Raw genomic sequence first — 21,300 nt, forward strand, 5'->3', positions numbered from 1 at the left:
TCCCGGTTCCAGGGTGGGGAGAGTGTCTAAGGAAGAAACTTTGCTATAAATTGATAGTTTTGCTTGCTGCATTTTGTTTTGTGTGGAATTCTCCTATGCACGATTTGCACATGAGGAAATGACACTAACATTGCAGGAGGTATTCATAGTTATGTGACTTGTACTTTACTATTGCTGTTATCACTGTTACTTTAACAGAAGCCTTAATTTTTGATTACGCAAATCTTTTTATTTCAGAAAATTATCAAGCTGACTTGGCAAATATCACTTGTGAAATAGCCATTAAGCAGAAACTGATAGATGAGCTAGAGAACAGCCAGCGAAGGTTGCAAACACTGAAAAAACAGTATGAAGAAAAACTAATGATGCTACAGCATAAGATTCGAGATACTCAGCTTGAAAGGGATCAGGTTCTTCAAAACTTGGGTAAGAACTACAAAATCATTTAAATCTAGATGTTGTCTAAGATATCCAAATTAAATTGTTTGCTGCTTCCCTCTCTTCCTTTTTCAAATATGATAAAAAATTGCAGAAAACAGTAATAGGTTTGTGCCCATCATGCCAGTGAATCATACTTGACTCATTCTAGTTTCTACCAGATTTGAGAGAGATTTTTTTTAAAAAGATACTGCTACTAACAGGTATTTGATTTGATTGAATAAGCATTTTCAGTTTTCTAGGAGCTCTCATTTTAACTTAGTCCCTGAGACAGTTCCTGTATTAAAAGTACTTTCCCACTCCTCCCTTCCCCTTTCTTTTGATTTGCATATTAATAAGTAGGATCGGTGGCTTTGCAGAGATGTTTTACTGCCAGAACTTACTTGAACATGTAATCGTATTGAGATGAAAAACTAATGCTGTCTCAGGAAGTCCTAAGCCACAAATAGTTGAACTTTAAAAGAGTACTGGTGGAGCTGTTTTGTTTGTTTGTTTTGAAAAATATACCATATATGGTTTATAGTTACATATTTGATATGCTTTTGCTGTTCACTTATTGTTCCTTAGATCTTCCCTTTTGATCAGTGCCAGAAAAGGGACTTGATGGCTCTTGAGACTGTTGTTATGATCTTGTGCACATATGTGTGAGCTGTGTGTATTTGTGTCTTCATGTACTCAAATATTTGTTGTCATGTGCAAAAAAAAAATGGAAGGAAAGAGTTTATCTCTTATCAAAGAAGATACAGAGGGTGGAAAGTTCAAAGCAGTGCAAGTGACAGGACCTAGAGACATGAAATTTTTCTAAGATATTGCAGATTACTGCTTGCTCTGCTTTTAGTAATTATCTGGTGTGGCTGGCAAAGTGAAAATATCCTGAACAAAACCGGACTAAGATCTCCCTTTTGCTCTAGGTTCTGTAGAGACCTATTCAGAAGAAAAGGCAAAAAAAATCAAGTCAGAATATGAAAAGAAACTCCAAGCCATGAATAAGGAACTGCAGAGGCTTCAAACAGCACAAAAGGAACACGCACGATTGCTTAAAAATCAGTCTCAATATGAAAAGCAACTGAAGAAACTGCAGCAGGAAGTGACAGAGATGAAGAAAACCAAGGTATACTTCAGCATATTGTTGTACAATGAGTGTTTAATGAAAAATGGGTTGAAATCTCCTGTGCATTTATCAACCGGGTAATTGTTCTTGCTGTCAGCTGCTCAAAAGTCTGAAAACAGAAAGAATATCAAGACTAGGCCATTCCTGGGGGAGAGGGCTGGCTTTTAGGTTTAATGAACAGAAATTACGGTATCAAAGAGGGAGAAGCTTGCACTACTTATTAGCTATTGTTCAGCACTGAGTGAAGAAGACACATTAGATGGAGGAGGTTAATTGCTAAAAGTATGTCATATACTGGAAGATGGCAATATGAAGAAGAAACCCTATATGAGTGGGGGCAGGGAACAGCACTTCAGTGTAAACAACTTTTCTAAGTGATAACCTCTTTACAGGTTCGCTTGATGAAACAAATGAAAGAAGAGCAGGAGAAAGCTAGAATGACTGAATCCAGAAGAAATAGAGAGATTGCACAGCTTAAAAAGGAGCAACGCAAACGAGAGGTGATTTGAAAGATAAAATACTTTCATTTGGAATAAGCATCTATCAATATGATGTATATCTGCTTACAGGCATGCACCATGCATTCACTGAGGCACGCGTGTACCTGTATGCTTTCAGCAGTCAAAATGCAAGTAATTTGGTTTGTCTTCTATGACTCTAACTCAATTCCTAGCTTCAGGTTTTAAGTGCAACAGAAAATAGGCGGCTTATTGAATATGTGTATCAGTATTATTTTATTAGTGAATCTTCCCAAAACTGATGCTACCATCTTGCTTGTTTGCGAGTATTCTTTCTTGATAGAGAATTGATAGAGTGAAACATTTACTTTGATTCACAGAATGTGTTGAGCTTGAAGGGACCTTTAAAAGTCATCTAGTACACCCTCCTTGCAGTAAGCAGGGACATCTTTAACTAGATCAGGTTGTTCAGAGCCCCATCAAGCCTGACCTTGAATGTATCCAGGGATGAGACGTCCACCACCTCACTGGGCAACCTGTTCCAGTGTTTCACCACTCTCATAGTAAAGAACTTCTTCCTAATGTCTAATTTAAATCTACCCTGCTCTAGTTTAAAACCATTACCCCTCTTTCTATTGCTACATGCCCTAGTGAACAGCTCTTCCCCAGCTTTCTTATAGGCACCTTTCAGGTACTCTCTCAGCCTATCTTTGTAGGAGAGGTGCTCCAGCCCTCTGATCATTTTTGTGGTCCTCCTCTGGACCGACCTCAACAGTTCCACGTTCATATGAGTTGGGGACTCCAAAGCTGGACACAGTACTCCAGGTGAGATCTCACCAGAGCAGAGCGGAGGAGCAGAATCACCTCCCTCGATCTGCTGGCCACTCTTCCTTTGATGCAGCCCAAGATGTGGTTGGCCTTCTGGGCTGCAAGCGCATGCCAACTTATGTCCAGCTTTTTGTCCACCAGTACCCTCAAGTCCTTTTCTGCAGGGCTGCTCTCTTGCATCATCCCCCAGCCTGTAGTGATAATGAGGACTGCGTCTATCCAGGTGTAGGACCTTGTACTTGGCCTTGTTGAACCTCATGAGTTTCATATGGGCCCACTTCTCCAGCTTGTCCAGCTCCCTCTGGATGACATCATGTCCCTCTGGCATGTTGACTGCACCAGTCAGCTTGGTGTCATCTGCAAACTTGCTGAGGATATCCTTGATCCCACTGTCTATATCATTGATGAAGATATTAAACAGCACTGGACCCAGTACGGACCCCTGAGGGACACCACTTGTCACCCATCTCCACCTGGACATTGAGCCATTGACCACTACCCTCTGGATGTGACCATCCAGCCAATTCCTTATCCACTGAACAGTCCACCCATAAAATCTGTATCTTTCCAACTTAGAGAAGGATGTTGTGGGGGACCGTGTCAAAGGCCTTGCAGAAGTCCAGGTAGATGACATCCATTGCTCTTCCCTTTTCCACTGATGTAGTCACTCCTAGTGACTTTCTACAATGGTTGATCAGGCAGGACTTGCCCCTAGTAAGGCCATGTTGGCTGTCTCGAATTACCTCCCTGTCCTCCATGCGCCTCAGCATAGCTTCTAGGAGGATCTGTTCCATGATCCTCCCAGGCACAGAGCTGGAGCTGACAGGTCGGTAGTTCCCAGGGTCCTCCTTTCTACTCTTCTTAAAAATGGGTGTGATGTTTCCCTTCTTCCAGTCACTAGGGACTTCACCTGACTGCCATGACTTTTCAGATATGATGGAGAGTGGCTTGGCAACTTCATCAGCCAGTTCCCTCAGGGCTCTGGGTTGCATCTCATGATTCTGCATTAGAAAGTGCAAGAAGCAGTTATGACTCGACCGCTTCATGTCACAACAGCTTTGCAAACTTGTATTAATGTGTAAAGGTCTTTTTTTTTTCTTTTCTATACAATACAGTCCTTCTGGCAGATAATGGAAAAAAATATGTGCTGCTTTTATTTTTTTTAACAGCATCAGCTGAAGCTTCTGGAAGCTCAGAAAAGAAATCAAGAAGTTATCTTACGTCGCAAGACTGAAGAGGTATTGTGCTAAAATAGTAATTCATCTTTGAAAACAGAATGATATTGTATTGTTGTAACTTTGAATGCAGTTTTGGGGAGAGGCAATCATGTCTCCGCACACTGTTTCAGGTTACAGCCCTTCGTCGGCAAGTAAGGCCTCTGTCTGATAAAGTGGCAGGAAAAGTAAGTCGAAAGCTGAGCCTGCCTGAGCATCCTATACAAGAAACAAGTTCTAGCTCATCAGTCGAGCATGATGGTTCAAGAACAGCAGCACAACAGAAAATGAGAATTCCTGTTGCAAGGGTTCAAGCATTATCTGTAACTGCAACAAATGGAACAGGGTAAGGATTAAAACTGTTTAGTGCTCTCTTAAGAGGACTGAAACTTGCATGGACTTCCTAGCAGATAATCTTGTAATGATACATATTGCAGTAGTTGTTATTTTTTAAACTGCTGTCATATAATGCTCATTAAATGGGCATTTTACCATTGTTAAATGCGGGTTTCATGGGTTTAAGACAGTGTGGAATAATATAAAAGAATCAAAGAACAAGTCACATTAAGAAATGCCAAAATTTCAAATTCCAGTTAATCTGCTTTTAAAGAGAAATGCCCTTGGTGGTCCCATGCCTGTGGTGTTCTTAAGTATAAAGAAGAACTTGTTGGAAAACACAATGTAATGTATTGGATTTAGGGGTGATCTTCCACTGTGGTTTGAAGCAGATCCCCTTGTTAAATCAGGAGCAACTCTTAGCTGGCATTTGATTTCAGTGGTACGCCGTACAAGGGGCCACAGTACTTGATACCTTTTTCCAAACACAATATAGTAGAGTGCAGTGGAGTTCAGGACTGGGTGCAGGGAGCTGTCTGGTGCAATAAAAAAACTGCAAAAATTTCTGCCAGAAATTTTTAAGTTGTCCATGAAAAATATTCTGACCTGATCATTTCCACCTTCGAATGTGTACCTAGACTACTTAAACTTAACTATAATGTTTCTCTTGAATTTATCACAGAAAGAAATATCAGCGGAAAGTGGTGACAAGTAGAGTTTACTCCTCAAAGGCTGCCAGGATGAAGTGGCAGTTACTTGAACGCAGAGTGACTGATATCATCATGCAGAGGATGACCATTTCCAATATGGAGGCAGATATGAACAGGTTACTTACGGTGAGTGATCTGCTGCATGTTGTTGGCTGTTTAGTCATATTAAATAAAGAGAGAGCAGTGCATTTACATTTGCTGTAAGTCAGTTGCTGTGATGGTGACATGGGCATAGTGGTTGGAATACATTGAAGTCAATGAAGAAGCTTTAAACAAATCCAGTAAGCATTTGGACCATGGGATTGCTGTGCTTGGTAAGAAATAAAAAGCACACTAATGGAATCATGTACAAATATATTAATATATTCACCTGTATAACTTCTCCCTGTAGAAATCATGATGTTATTTAACGTATAACAATGAAAGGAAAACAAAATAAAAAGGCACTTAGATGCCCTAAGTGTTTACTAATTCTTTTTTATGTAATATGTCTTTGGGGAAAATAGCAACGTGAAGAACTTACAAAAAGAAGAGAAAAGCTTTCAAAGAAAAGAGAGAAGCTCATCAAGGATGGGGGTGGCAGTGAAACAGATAGAAATGTCCAAAACATAAATGAAGAGATGGAATCACTAACTGCAAATATAGACTACATTAACGACAGCATTTCTGACTGCCAAGCAAACATTATGCAAATGGAAGAAGCAAAGGTAGGTCAAGTATTAATGTAAAAATGGTGAAATAGAGAAAAGAAGCAACAACTGTGTTAGCCTGGAAAATGTTCTCATTTAGAAATGAATTTTGTTTTGGCTGTATAATTATTGAAACAGGAAGTGAGAATTGGTGAAAAACTGACTGAAGTCTGAAATGAAGAGTGTTTACACAACTGAACTTTCAGATTTGTCTTTTAGCGTCAATAGTGTAATGCCAGTTAAGATTACAAGGCATTTAAGAGTCAAAGCTGGTGCTTTCTATTCTGCTGGCACTAAATTAATATAGTTCTTGAGACTGAAGGCTAACAGCTTGTATCATCATCCTGCAGCTGTTCATATGCTTCCACACCCTCATGTTGTTTTTGGATACTTTTAAATATACTGAAGTATTCTCATATGTAAGAATTTATATAAATTCTTTATATTGCATTTGAGTATATTTTAAATTATGGAACAGTGGCTTTCTATAACTAAAAAGCCTTTTCAGGCCAAGGCTTCTTTAGGGTTGACTTTTCAAATAGTAATTTAGTGAAGTGAAATTTTCTGTTACGATTGATGTAGAAATATGAATATTACCAAAAGGAGTGCAGTCCAAATGTGAGAACTCTTAGAATGACCATCATACCTTACATGATCTAGCAGGAAGAAGACACCACATACAGTCTCCTAGGTCTCTTGGCACATGATATCACCAAGTCTGAAGTGTAATCCTTACCAGCATTTTTATATGGCAGTGCTTGAGTTCTTCCTCTCCCACCTTAGGCCAATCTTTGCTTTAATGCATGTTACATCACCAGCAGCTTTTACTATTTGACTCCCATCAGGTTTTCTTGACTTTTTGACAGCATGGTGCAAGGTTACAGGACTTCACCAGTAAAGAAGTAGCGAACACAAAAGCCTTAATAATTCTTAAGGGCACCAAAGTGCTTAATTCTGACAGAAGAATCGGAAGAAAAATGAGGATAAGACTAGGAGGAGAAGTCTTCAAATGCATGAAGTCTGCAAAGAGTGAAGAAATGCACTCATTTCTGCATCCACTGTGTATAGTGCTTAGTTTGTAAAAAGAAGGGGTCTGAGCTAGAGGTTAAGAGCTTTCTAATAGGAAAGGGGCTGAAGCACTGGAAGAGACTGGGAAGGCTGCAGAGTCTGTACTGTGGGGATAGTTTGGGGAAAAAAAATCTGTCAGGCATGGTTTAGAGGTACCAAGGGGATAAACTGCAGCATCTTCTCTGTTTCTGTTTTCTATGATTACTGTAATGAATTAACAAAAAAAATTAAAAAATTGAAGATGCATTTTTCACCATCTAACTGTTTTTGTTGTTGCACACATAGGAAGAAGGGGAGACCTTGGATGTAACAGCAGTGATTAATGCTTGCACTCTGACAGAGGCTCGGTATTTGCTTGATCACTTCCTCACGATGGGTATCAATAAGGTAATGCATTAAGTGAAATATGTATGTGTGAGAACTATGCCATGTATCAGGAGCAGCGCTGTGCTGAAATAAAGACTAACTAATGTGAATTTATACCTGTGAAAAGTAAGACTAAACAAAGCTGGTCAATGCTCCTGAGTCGTGCTGGTTCTCAGTGTGAAGGCCCTTGAAATCCATTGTCCCCTTCAATCTGTTGCCTGTTTTTCAACCCCCAAAAGAGCCTTCCTCACTAATTAATTACCTCATGTTGCTCTTAGAAGAGCACTAGCTTTTCATAATCAAACAAACAATGTCCTGTATTTTTCAACCAGCTCCAGAATGTTCAGTATCTTCTTTTTTTAAATTTTTTTTTATTTGCTCAGCCACTTCCTTGAAAATATGGAGCCTTTAAAATATATTGATGCTTATATTTTTCTGTTTTTGTTAAGAGTATTATAGGTGATTATTTTTTTTTTAAAGTACTTATTTGTGACAAGTGGAGGTGTTGATTTTCCAGATGCTTGCCACTCTTAAATAAGTTCAAAGGATCTATGAATTGTACTTAGGAGTTGCATTCAACCTGGCCACCAGATACATATTTGCAAGGTGGAGTCTGAGGAACACAAGTTAAATAAATGCTTAAAAAAAGACCTTTAGTTGGCACTTTATCCTTAGGATGCAAGCGGACAGTTACAATATACACATTGTGTCCGTAAAAAGTTCTGGCTATTCTCATTTTGTAACAGAAGAGTTGGGGTAAAGCATTTGTCATATTTTTCTTTCTTTCTCTCTCCTAGGGTCTCCAAGCAGCTCAGAAAGAAGCTCAGATTAAAGTTCTTGAGGGACGTCTTAAGCAGACAGAAATTACTAGCGCTACTCAAAACCAACTGCTATTTCATATGCTAAAAGAAAAAGCTGAGTTAAATCCTGAACTCGATGCTTTGCTGGGTCATGCTTTGCAAGGTAACTTTGTCATCTTGTATTCTAAATAGTCAGATGCATGTCATGTTTACCTTTCATGCATGCTGTACTGGGCATTCTAGGCTATTTCTTTTCTGAATAGATGCTGTATTTTAACATCTTAAATTCTATTTCACAATTGATGTGCATGTATGTAATTTTTAAATATATCCCCTCAGCAATGAAATGTAGGAAACAAAGAAGTTTTTTATTACTGAGACTTTTAAAATTCAAATAATCTGCTTGTTCTTTACAAAAGACTGTATTTACAATTTGGTATGATTTTAACTTCTGAATAGAAAATTCTGAATAGGCAATCCTGTTCAATCATCATATATTAGTGATTTTGAAAGTTGTATGTCTGTTACGGCATCTATTCTACTTCTGATGAGATGATATTAAGAAAAATGTAGAATACATTTGGGTACTTTTGTTTTATTTCTTTTTATAAATGGATATGTTTTGATTGGAGTGTTGCTTTTGTTTCCTTGTTGCTGTTATTTACACAGACCTAGATAGCATACCATTGGGTAAGTATGTTTAGCTTTCCATGTACTGTACAGCTGCATGAGTTACTAATTCATTCATGTTCACTAACTGTTGCATCTTAGAATTTGTGAGTTTGTGAAGTTTGCATGAACTATTCTGTAAATGTACTCATTATCATGAGCTTACAGAGCATTTCTTCCCTTCTGAAACCACCCATAGCCCTTGTGTTAGATTTGTCAGATCGGTGAACACAGGAAGCAGAGCTGTATGTCAAATTTATGTCATGCTGCTTATGAACCTATATGTATGTTCAGACTGCATAAAGCTATTTCATTATATACTACTGCTGTAGTTGTGACAAATTCTGACTATCTTTTTAGGCCTCAAAAATGTAGTTTTTAACATGCAGGTCATTTTAAACTTTTGCAGATAGCTTATTTTGTAATGTAAATATTTTACAGAATGCAGATTAAATCTCACTTGTTCAATTGGGTTTGGTTACTGACTTTGCTGATTTTGAGGAGAGCGGTCTTTGTTGTTGCTTTTCAATGATTCCCAAATAAATTATGCTTTTCTCCCCCAGCTTTGCTCTTAGCCACAAAATTGGCTATGTCTCGAACTTGAAAAAAATACTTTTAATGTCAGAAACAATTCCTTTTGTATTGTCTAATGTTACTTCTGATCTCATGATGCTGTCCTGTGCTAGTTTGCTTAGGCATCTGAAACATTTCCAAAGCACAAGACTGCCTGAAAGTGTATAGATCATCATCTGGAGCAAACTGGTGAGAATTTGCCAGCTTCCTGAGAGGTGACACCTGAAGATCTGTGTCAGGGCATCTTGCTGCATACAGCCAGTATTTATTCAGGAACCTCAGTGGTTATTAATACCATAGTGTATCTAAAATAGACCCTTAATGTGCATGTGTGTGTGTTCATCCTTGTTGGAGTGAGAGCAATGCTTCCCCAGTCAGGAAGTTAGCATTGCATTTTCTTTAGCTTTGGACAGGCTTTTACTTATTGTCAGCATCTGGAGCAGTGAAAAGACACTTGTTGGATGCATTGAAACAGTAGCTCTATCATCACAATTTTTGTAGAGTACATCTCACTAAAGAAGCTTTTTAACACTCTGCATGCATAAGCTGAGGCTTTTAAAGTACCTAAGCCACTCAGGACTATGTTAACACTTTAAAGGAAGAAAACTTCACTGTGGGTGTATTTTGACCGAGTATGCCATACTAATCTCAGTCAGAGATGTAGATCGCTAGTGGCTAAACCTTCTGAACTGCAAGGAGTTCAGACACTGCTGCAGTGAGGCTTTGAGGCTGGGGCTGCCAGCTGGTCTGCAGGGGCTCCCTGATGACCTGCCACCATTCCCAGGGGTGGAAGTGTGGGTGGCAGCAGGTCCCGAGGCCAGTTTCACCAGGCTGCCTGGCAGCTCAGTGGCAATACCTACCTAGCCCCATCCCAAGCACAGGGATTGTATCTCCACAGTGTTTGGCACCAGCTTCTTGTGAACCACTCCCTTGATGCCTACTCTGATATCTTCAAAAGTTTTTAGCCATTTGAACATACTTGGCTTGAAGAACTCTGGGCATTCCCTAGTGTAGCCTGCATAGTGTCATATGCACTTGCATTCAAGAACAGACTTAAGAAAAGAGTTCAGTCTGCAGCAAAGCACATCACAGGCTCAGGTTTTGACCCTTGGAGTGGGTTTTAAATGCACACCTACCTCATGTGAATGGCATCTAGTTCATCCACACTGTCCCATCTGCTCTTGTTAGAGCAGAAAAAAGAGTTAACGTGACCACAGAATTGAGTCTTGGAAGTGTCACTGGAGCGATTCCTTTCTGAAGAATTGTGGGAGCTGCTTTTCCCTCCTACCTGGGACATCTGGATGTTCATGGATGTGACTCACAGCCATGTATGTGCAGATCTTGAGAGGGCTGGTCACTGTGCTGGTGTACTGCATTGCACTGGTACTGTCCAGTTGCCTCTGCATGAGGATGAGGACAAGACATCAGAAAAGCTCTCCACTGTTCTTCAGTCACTGGTTTATTAGCAGTCATCTCTGCTGCTCCTCGCAAGCAGTACTGCCTTTACTAACTGTATCGCTCCTTTCATGTCTTCTTGCTCAGGACTTCTTGCAGGATCTTGCTCTTCTGCCTCTATGCATTCCTTTTTGTTGGTTCTGTATGCTGGTTTCTACCTGCGGGCTTCCTGCAGTCTTCCTGTGCTGAATTGCAGACAGACTGAAGAAGAATATCATAAGTGTGAGCCTACAAATAAAATCTCATCTCTTGTGGCTATCCCACACTTTCTGCTTTGTTGCCTGCAAAAGCTGATCTGGTTCTTCATGAGAGGGGTTGAAGTAACATCACCCTAATAGGAATCTTATATTAAAAAAAAATGCATTTCTGTTATTGATGCTGGTTTTGTGCCTTCCTTGAAGGAGCAATACTCCATATCCCCTCTTCTGCAGAAGATGTAGAATAATAGCATGTACAGAAAATCCAGGATGGAACAAAAAAGAAAGTTCAGAGTGGTATTCCTGTGACCCTGCTTTCTTCAAAATATTGTTGTATTTCTAGTAGTTAAGGTTACATTGTTACAACTAAGGCAGCAGTTGAGTACCTCCGAAATGCATTGTTGGTGTTAGATTGATGTATGGTTTTGAATTTTTCAGGAAACATTTTTAGACGTAGTATACACAGGCAGCATTTTCCTTTTCTTCATTCCTTCTCAGAATTCAACTGGAAACTACGTATCTTTTCTCCCTTTCTCCAAAGCATGAACTTGCACTTAAATCATATACATGGACAAACCTATTTTAATATGAGTACCAAATATATTGGTTCTATGCATTAAAAATGGTATCTGCTTTCTGACAGAAATTAAGCAAATAAACTTCAAGTGTCCCTAGTAATAAAGAGGAGGTGTAATGGAATTTTATTAGTATGTTCAAAAATAAGGGACTTTGCTTGCAGTAATGTATTACCTATGTCTTTAAACTATGCTTAGAATGAATTATTAGACTAATATGCAAGTTAGGGGACTTGGTTTCCCGATGCTTTGGGATTGGTTGTACATATGCCCTGAACTGGTTGTCTCAGTTTAGTTTTCAGCACCGTTTGCATGCAGACATGTTCATCTGATGTTCGGCAGTGTTAGTGCGTGACATGCATGCTGATTTTGTTTTTTTGTGAACAGGCTTGTGTACCCATACGACTTCAGGAGCACTTCTACTGAAATGCTTCATTTTATAATTAACTTCAATACAATTAATCTCTTTTTGGAAGCCATTCTAAAGTATTAAATGGTGGCATCATCCTGTTTTGAAACCTAAACGCTTATATACTAATGAAGTGCTTGCTCCTTGTCAGTCCAGATGGTGCCATTCTATATAAGCTGAGCCTAAGCCTAAGCTGCAGCTCTCTACCTAGTTAAAAACAATTGGTTTTTTTCCTTATAACCAGGCTAATTCTGTCTTAGAGCAAAAAGATTACAAAAAAAAGAGGAGGAAGAGACGTCCTTATGGTCCTTTGATTTGCACACTGTCTCATTACATGTCTTGCAGTTAATTTCCTTTGCTTTATCTTCTTTCTTCCAGATTTCCTTCTAGACTTTATTTCTGGTTTTATGTCATCTCTGTTGCTCTGCTACAATAGAGGACCACATTTGGCACCATATGCCTAGGTGTATGATTTATTTAGATTGTATGCAAGAAACTTAGAGATACCAAGAAAATTCAATGGGAACCAGCTAGCAAATAGTCAAGATATTTTGAAAAGCCCTGCCTTTCGTATGCTGTTCTTCTGCCTTCAGCATTGTCTGAGCTGTTTTGTATAGCACTGAAAACCTGCACATCCTGTTGTATATGGACAGACTAACGTTATTCTTTTGAAAATTTTCTAGAAAATTTGGAAGATAGTACTGATGAGGATGCTCCATTGCATAGTCCTGGAACAGAAGGAAGGTGAGCAGTCTTTGTTAACCAGTAACTGAATCTGGTTTAAGAAAAATCACTGTAATTTCCTCTTTTTGTAATGCATCACATATTCATAAGAAGATACCTCTGACATTGTTTTGTTCTACTTTGCCCACCATTTAAGTAGAAAGAAGAATCAAATAACAATACACATTCTGCAAAAATGCGACTATTTTCTTTCTAACTGTGATGGAATTTTTCTTTTAGTTCATTGTCTTCAGATCTTTTGAAGCTTTGTGGTGAAGTCAAACCCAAGAGCAAGGTAGGCTGTACAATGATGATGATAGTAATAATTCATAGTTTATTGACACCTTCTGGGTAATGCCTTTGCTTTGCTTTGCTATAGAGACATTAATGAATGAAGACATGCAGAAGGTTAACTAATGTACTGTTGATGTGATTTACATGTAATATGCTTTTGTCTGATACTCCTCTCTGAGAAGCAGTTATAAAAGTGTACTTTTTCAATATTTTTATGGTTGAATTTTTACAGTTTCAGAAAGAGATATGTTCCTCCAGTTACAAGCACTCCAAACTAGTGTGGATCTGCAATTTAGTGTCTGTTAGTTTCAATGTTAATGCCAGTGAGAACTGTGAACGTGCTTATTGTTTGCAATTTGACCTCCAGGCTCTTAATTACAGTTGACATTGCAGGAATATATCTAGGCTGACTGCAGTTTAATATTAATGGCAGTGGGAACTGGAAATGTGCGCACTGACTGCCATTTTACTTCTGTGCTCACAGGAGAATAAACCAAGTTTGTAAAATAAATAGAAGCTTAGCCTCTATTCTTCTAAATGGAGTTGGCTTTGGAGGAATGTATCTAGGTTGACCGTCGCATTATTGGTAGCGTTCATTACTGTGCAGCTCTTTGGGCAGGTAAACTGAGTGAGTTTGGTCTGAAAATGTTGGCATAAAATAAACATGTCATTTTTGTAATGGCTCTGTTCAGACTGGACTTCTGTCTTCCCAGTGGCCTTTCTTTTCCCGAGGCATAGATTTCAATTTCACAGTATCGTCACACCTAACATGTGCGATCAGTTTTTTAAGAATGACTGTGTTGCACAAAGCTTGACTCCTTTCTCAGTTTTTCTGTTTTCAAGTTGTTAAAGTGCTGAGCGAAGCTTAATTCTTGTTGGCTGAAACTACTTTTGAAGGGACATAGACTAAGTAAGAAGCAGACTTACTGTATCAGAAGAAGCATCAGTCATCCCAATATAATTGTAGCTATTTAAATTCACACTCTGATTTATTCCTCTCTGCTTTATAACATTTCATTTGGATAAACCTTAGGACAATATGGGAGACTCTTGTAGCTGGTTCAAAGGATATCCTTGGAAACCAGTTGTCAAATCAGTGTCTTACGCTGTTGAATTTGACTTGCCTCCTCTGAAATTGTTACCTACTCTGAAAGTAGTCTTTGCTCATTCTACTACTGAAAGAGTAGAGGTGAGCTTCTTGATTTAGTTTCCAAAGGTAGTTGCCACGTGAATTGAAGGGTATGCTAATTACCAGCTAATGATAAGCTTAGATGTAGCACTTTTGATACACACCACAAAATGTTTAAGTCACAACTTGGTTTTCATTTGTCTCCAGGCCCGCCGGAGGACCACTACCCAGATGGAATTGCTATATGCAGACAGCAGCGATTTGGTCTCTGACATCAATGCTGCAGACTCCACTTTGGCTGGCCCTCTTGCGTCAGTTGCAGAAACCCAAGAAAGTGGGATGGCTGCTGACACAAATGATTCTTCTGCTAGGGACAGAGAGTTTGTTCCCCCACCATCTGGCTTACCTTCTAAGATAGGCAGCATGTAAGTTTGGCCATGCTGTACTAATTGTGCTTTGCTTTTAAAAAGTGCATGTTGCCAATTTCTTGTAATCTGTTATTTTAACTTAACAGAGAAGGTTGAGATATTTAAAGCTCACTAAATAATACTGACAAAGCTTCTCCTTCTTTTCTGTATCACCACTCTACAAAGTATAAATGCACTCTAGTAAGTGGCGTGTTTCTTACTGAAGATATAAGTTCTGTTAAGTTGCTTTGTCATAGTAAGATTATTGTAGTCTTGCTTTTAAGTAGTGAGAAAAACCCATCTGGTACCTTGGGTACTTCAGTTTATTAGTGCTATGGGAAAGGCACATTCTGCAGAGGTAGTGCAGCTCTGCTTAGAACAGCAGAGAGAGAAAAAAGCCAAAAACCACTCTAAAATGCAACCCAAAAACTTTATATAGCATCTGTATACAGTCCTAACTATGAAGTAAAATCTTTTTGTGAGTCATCCTGTGCGAACCGTGCTCAAAATTAAGAAATCTATACAATTATAGAGTACGCCAGTGTAAAGTTGAAAGAAACACGTTGGATATTACGAATCCTCAAAAATCCTTTCTATTTACAGGTCGCACTTACCTGCAGGACAGTTTTACTAATTGAAAGTATTACTTGATGCCAAATAGATCTAAAAATGTTATTCTCACCTTTTTACTTTGGAGCCAGCAGGTCTCTCACATGCGCTTTTCCCCCCTTCTCCCCTCACTTGCTCTTGCTGTCCTTTTTATATCTACCAACATCACTGTTTGTTATTAGCCGTTCACTGCTAGAGACCCTTTTCTTGGCTTTTTAGGTACTTTCTCCTATATTGCACAAACTTAAGTGTAAACTGAATGCACTTGCTGCATTCAGTGATATGGAAAAACTCTCCCATAGTCTTCATGCTAAAGACTGTGGAATTATGAATCTTTCACTGTCTGTGTCCTATTTCTATAATATTTTTACATCAGTCTCTGTCTAAGGTACATTTCCAATTTGTTTTATTTTTACTATGTATTTCTAGCATGTGCTTGAAGTAGCAACCATGAACAGTAAAACACTGCTGACAGCAATTATTAACCCATGCTGATGGCTTCAGTGCGTTTTACAAGTAGAATCTGCTTGGCAAGGATGCTTTTGGGGGAGGATAGGTGGAGAAACCCACTTGTTTCAACAGTTAGTGTAAGATCACTAGAGACTTTTGAAGCTTCAAGATTTAAAACATCAAGTGTTATGACCTGACATCCAAGACTCAGGTAATACCAACTTTTGCCTCATTCCATCTTCTAGAACGTATCCCTTTATGAAAGTGAGCCAGCAACAAGGCAAACCAAAACTGTGTTCTGTGATTGTTAGAGTTACATGCTGTCAGTAAATCAATTCAATCAGCAGTAGGTCTCGTATATATTTTGCTTTGTTATTGACCATATTTTAGCAAAGAAGATCAGAAATTCCCACAATCAGTCTGAAGTGACTTTCTCACTGTAATTGAGATGCTTTTCCAAAACTAGAACTCAGTATACTTTATGCAGTATTGCTATTTTTTGCTTGTCACTGGTCACTGTTGAAGAAAGGTTGTCTTTGTGAGCCGTCTGTCCTTCCTATATGGGCTTATAGTTCCATTATATCTCTTGTAATAAAATACATTCTTCTGGAGCAGATTGTGGTATTCAGGGATGTAGAAGCAGTAACACTGATCCAAAACATGCACTCTCTGGAAGCAACAGAGATTGATTATATGCTTAGGTGCAGATTTGGGCATCTGCACATGTACAAACTGCTCTACTCTGGAAACACCTCAGTTTTGTCAGATCTGTGGTGAATCAGAGGGGCACCTAAATGCACATGGGCAACGGTTTGGTTGGAATTCTGTTTACGAAGGTGGCTAGTGCCCTTGTCCTTTGACATGCTCAGCTCATCTACAACAGCCTCTTTGGAGTAGAATGGTCTCCTGCAGGTCTTGTGCCAGCTGTCTTCAGCCCTCTATAAGCAGATAAGAGCAGGTTCTCGTTCACAAGCCCTGGTCCTCATGGGGGATTTCAACTCCATAGTGTGGTTTATATAATCTAGTAGCTGCATAGCAGATGCATGAGCAGCCATGGCAGTGGAGACTACAACTGAAGTTTGTTATCCTTACTGAAAGATCTAGCTAGCAGGCTGATCACAGGATTTGCCTCCTTCTTGAGGAGGGAACCGAACCCACCTTCCCCTTCTTTTTGTGTACTTTAACTGCTAGACTTCTGTGCAAAAACAGACACGTTATCACTTGTCCTCCTTTTCCTGTCCCTTGAAGACCCTAGGGGGACTCTGGGGTCTGCACTCATCTCTTGGCACTAGGTCCTACAGGTAGAACCTTCACTTTCCAAGTAGAGCTTTGTTCAGTGTGCATATGATCGCTTGAGACAGTCTCACCTACTCCAGTCAAGTAGCTGCTCATTGGTAAGTCTGCGAGTCTGCTCTCCTTGGTAAATCAGGTTATTCTGCGTGCCAGTCCCCAGATGGATTTTATATGAGCACAGACTTCCTCTCAGTGGAAACTGGTGCAGCTTTTCTCATGTAGACAAGTTGCAGTTATGTAGATCCAGAGCCTGTAGAGCCCAGATTCCAGATGCTAGGCAGAGTGTCAGGCAGGTGGCCTGCCAGCTGAACTTTGCCTGCTTAGTGAAGTGTGGCACAAAAGCGCTTTTGGAATCTGCTTTCTCTCTTAGTGTTTCTGGTTTGTATATTCATAGAAACAACTTCTAAATGCATAGGGAAAAAAGGATAAATCAGAGTACATGTTGCATTTCTGATTGCCCAGCTAGTGACAAATGAGAGTTCAGAAGAGTGGAGACCATCCGGATTACGTTTTTGTTTTTGTTTCCCCTGACTGTGGTGAAATGACGACATTTGGGTGTATTGCACTCTTGATCTTTTCCCTGTTTTTAATGGGGAGTAAAAGGTTGGGGGAAAGACCACAGTGACTGTGAACTGGAATCATTTCAGAGCAAGAACTAGAAAGACAAAGGAGGAATGGAAAGTAGGGAAGAAGATAAGAAGGAACAAAGAGAAGCAGTGTTTTAATAGGCTGTCAATGGGACACGTGTTTTCTTCATAATTTTGAGTTTGATATTGAAACATGAATATGCTAATGCAAAGTTTAATTCATATGTAAGGGTCATCATGATTTCTCTGTTTTTCATGTCTGTAAGCGGTCTATGTAGATGAAAGTTGTGAAATCTGAAATTTTAAGTCTGACCTTCCATCTTCTCTGTGGTCTTAATTTGAGATGCATAGTCTGCTGTATTTCTTTTAGTCAGTCTCTTATTATTGAATTAGTAGATCTCCTTTGCATATTCAGTATCTCACTTTTCATATGTTGATGAACCAGGAAAGTTGTTCAACTTGGTGTCTTTTTATATTAAAATGTGAGAACAAATTTGGAGTCTGCAGATTCAAGAGAGACCATAATAGATTAAGGACATTCTGAAATGAGAAACCTGAGTGCACAGATGACAGCTAATGTAAGAAAAGCAGGTTTGTAAAGGGCCTTCAAGTAAGATAACGATTCCTCTTGCTTTAGTTCTAGACAGGCATCTCTGTCAGAAAAGAAGATACCTGAGCCTTCACCTTTAACAAAGAGAAAAGCATATGAGAAAACAGCGGAAAAGACAAAGGCAAAAGAACAAAAACTGTAAGATTCTTTTAAATTTATTTTCTCTGAAATAATTTAAACCTTGGGTCTATTTTCTTGAAAAAATAAATCTGCATTTTTTCTGTTTAATTCTAGAACAGTTTTTATTGCTGGCAGTGAAATTATTCAACTCAACTTCTGTATGTGTGTTTTTTCTTTCAGAGTATTTTTCTGTACAAAATAACTCAGGAGCAGAGCCCTGAGAAAACATCTTTTGCAGTATTTGCAAATTACTTTTTTTTTTTTTTTTTAAATGAAAGCCATCAGTTTTGCTAAGAAACTGCAGCTTTATAAGATTTTTTTTTTATAAGAATGTTTTCAGCCTGGAGCTTTCACTGTTAGCATGCTAAACTTTGAACATTGTGCCACCTTGCACTCTTTAGCAGTTTGTAGTCTGGAATTTATTACCTTTGTTGGGAAACATCTGTAGCCAGCATTATAATTTTATTTGCTTAAGTAAAGAGCATCTAACATTTAAGGCATGTTGCATTTAACTTCTCTAACCACTCATAACCTGTTAAAGAGGATGTTCTTTTTTTCTTGTAGCTCAGATTCTGGAGCCCCAGAGGCTAGTCTGTCACCTCCTACTTCCCCACCAAGCCGGCCCCGTAATGAAATGAATGTTTTTAGCCGTCTTACTGTTTCTCAGGGAAACACATCAGTTCAGCAAAAAAAAAGGAAGCCTCGGCCCCAAACCAGGGAATTGCAAAGTGCACTCAGTGTAGTATCTGATAGATATTTTGCCCTTCTCCTGCAAGGCAGGAGGAGACGTTTCTCGTGTTTTCATGTAGAAACATTTAAAAAGAAAACCAGGGAATTGCAAAGTGCACTCAGTGTAGTATCTGATAGATATTTTGCCCTTCTCCTGCAAGGCAGGAGGAGACGTTTCTCGTGTTTTCATGTAGAAACATTTAAAAAGAAAACATTTTAAACTTCCGTGGAACCATTGTAAAAATTCAAGAAAAGCAATTTCCAAAAAATGAACCTTGTTTCCTGTTTTCTAGGCTATGTCTGGTATTCATAGTTTTAAACCCAAAATAGACAAGAACAGTAGAATTCTTAGACGTATGTGTATTTGTGTGTGTGTTTACACTTGAAAGTAGGATTTACCTGACGATTTAGGAAATGGTACTTTTGACAGTTATTCGGTTACTCCAGTGTTGTTCTGAGTGTGGTCACAAGCACCCAGAGGATAGGATGTTGAAATGGCTAGAACATAGTTGTTCAGAAGTTATCCAAATTATTGAACAGACTGACTTTGGGAGGTGATCTGGAGGAGCAGATATCTTCATACCTTGTTTAGAGGAAGTAGAGCTCAGTTTCCTGGCACATCTGTTTCTGTAGGAGCCTCACTCCAAATTGCAGTGGACTTGACTTAAGCAGAATCTTTAGTGCAGGTTTCAGTATTGACAGTAGTGCCATGCAGCCCTTATGAGCTGCAACTCAAACTTACACTAAACCTCTAGTGCTGACTGTAGCAAGAACAGAAATTGCTCTTGTCTGTTTGCACTATCGTTTTTTACAAAGCTTCTTTTTTCAGTGGTCTGCAGAGTCACCACATACCAAGTGCAAGGCTTTCAGTAGGTTAACTGTGCTTATAACTTCTTTATCTCGGCTATGTTACCTTTCTCTTACTGCTAACTCCCACCTAACCCTTTTCATTTTTTCTGGACTGACTTTGAAGTCAAGTGGAAACTGCTGAATCTGTTTGAGTTGAAAATGAAGGACGTCTTAAGACATAGTGCAAGTCATGTCTGGGCGGGATCTTTTCTTGTGTGTTTTCTTGGTTTTTATTTTTAAATGTTTTTGAAAATGAGAGATGAAGGAATTTGAACTTCGGATTGTTTGCAAATTGCTCTTCTTGTTTCAGTGGGCTATCAATATGTTTAATATTTTCATGGTTAACATTTTACATGTTTCTTCTGCACTTAACAGGCATTGAAGTTCAGAACTTTTTCCTTTTGATATTGTCAACAAGCACTATGTTATGGAGGATAAATTATGCATCCGTCTTTTCCTTTATTGCCTTTACTTCTGTAAGAACATGTTGGGGAAATAAAAAATGGCTCAGCTGGTGTTACTCAGCTTCTTGGGCTGAGACAGTCTACCAGTGTAACTTACTGCTGAGAGTGCTAATTTCAGATTATAATTTCTTCCCCCTGCCTTGCATTCTCAGGGGTTTAAGGTATACCCTGAGCAATGCTGTACTGTCTGGATTTGCATTGCTCTTCTGAATTGGCCGTGCTGTTGTTTGTTCTTCTCTTATGGAGGCTTTACTTTGCTGATACCTCTATTCTTTCTCCTCACAATTCCACCACTGTTGATTGTAGGTCTGATGAAAGTGATTCCTCTCTGTCGGAGGTACACAGGTACTCTCTCTTTCTCTTTTCTGTGTTCTTGGCATCTCTCACTGAAGTTATTCCAGTTCTTAGGAAATTTCATTTTGCTGCATGAATTTTCCTGGTATTTGTGCACTGTGTCTCCTTTGCTTTTGCCAGACGTTTAAAAATCTGAAATTTTGGGCAAGCATGTCTCCCTCTCTCCTTTATAGGGTGTTCTTTATTTTTGTGAGCATGCCAGGTTTTTTATTTTCAAATGAAGTATGGTATAAACCTTTCCTCAGACATATTCTTTCCCTCTTAGATTTCTTTATTAAAAGAAGAGCAGACATTTTCCTAGATTTCTATATGCCCCTCTTTTTTTTGTTGTTGTTGTTCAGTTGTATGCTTTGGTCACTAAAAATTAAAACCCAGTGTAAATAAAAATGAGGAGGTTTCTTATATCTTTCTGACAGTGGCTTAAGAGATGAAAGAAAAATGTCTCCATTCATGTTCCTAAGCTGTGGCTTGGGATTTTGGTACTCAGTGAAAAATTAGTTTATCAAAAGAAGGGTGGTCAAAGGGCTAATAATAATATTGTGATGGTGGCTTTGTCTGGTCACTGTAGCAGTTGTAGCATTTTTTGCCTATAAATTTCAGAGGACTGCACATAGGTAGATAAATAGCTCCGGGATATCTATTTTACATGGCTTGTCAAGAGAACGAGTAGGTGAGAACATCAGTAGGAGTAACTCTGTCTAGAGACAGCATGATCCACTGGGGAATACTACAGGGAAAACCGTATTTTGTGTGCTGTTAGAAAACAAAAGCATAGAGACCTAAAAT

The 21,300-nt window shown here is 39.0% G+C and overlaps 1 protein-coding gene across 1 annotated transcript in view; it reads left to right on the forward strand.

Moving 5' to 3' along the window:
- Nucleotides 1-20,505, forward strand: part of KIF21A (kinesin family member 21A) — a gene marked incomplete at both ends in the record, with an annotated part of 30,046 nt that extends 9,541 nt beyond the window's left edge. Inside the window, 16 exons of the mRNA XM_010188687.1 lie at nt 238-426; nt 1,350-1,549; nt 1,942-2,049; nt 4,005-4,073; nt 4,184-4,395; nt 5,068-5,221; nt 5,602-5,802; nt 7,138-7,239; nt 8,016-8,181; nt 8,688-8,708; nt 12,580-12,640; nt 12,860-12,914; nt 14,250-14,467; nt 18,026-18,136; nt 18,683-18,817; nt 20,467-20,505. Of these exons, the coding sequence (XP_010186989.1) occupies nt 238-426; nt 1,350-1,549; nt 1,942-2,049; nt 4,005-4,073; nt 4,184-4,395; nt 5,068-5,221; nt 5,602-5,802; nt 7,138-7,239; nt 8,016-8,181; nt 8,688-8,708; nt 12,580-12,640; nt 12,860-12,914; nt 14,250-14,467; nt 18,026-18,136; nt 18,683-18,817; nt 20,467-20,505 (2,041 nt within the window). The remainder of the gene's footprint in view (nt 1-237; nt 427-1,349; nt 1,550-1,941; nt 2,050-4,004; nt 4,074-4,183; nt 4,396-5,067; nt 5,222-5,601; nt 5,803-7,137; nt 7,240-8,015; nt 8,182-8,687; nt 8,709-12,579; nt 12,641-12,859; nt 12,915-14,249; nt 14,468-18,025; nt 18,137-18,682; nt 18,818-20,466) is intronic.
- Nucleotides 20,506-21,300: the final 795 nt, after the last annotated feature.

The sequence above is a fragment of the Mesitornis unicolor genome, unplaced genomic scaffold, assembly GCF_000695765.1.
Source record: "Mesitornis unicolor isolate BGI_N332 unplaced genomic scaffold, ASM69576v1 scaffold10167, whole genome shotgun sequence".
NCBI lineage: Eukaryota > Metazoa > Chordata > Aves > Mesitornithiformes > Mesitornithidae > Mesitornis > Mesitornis unicolor.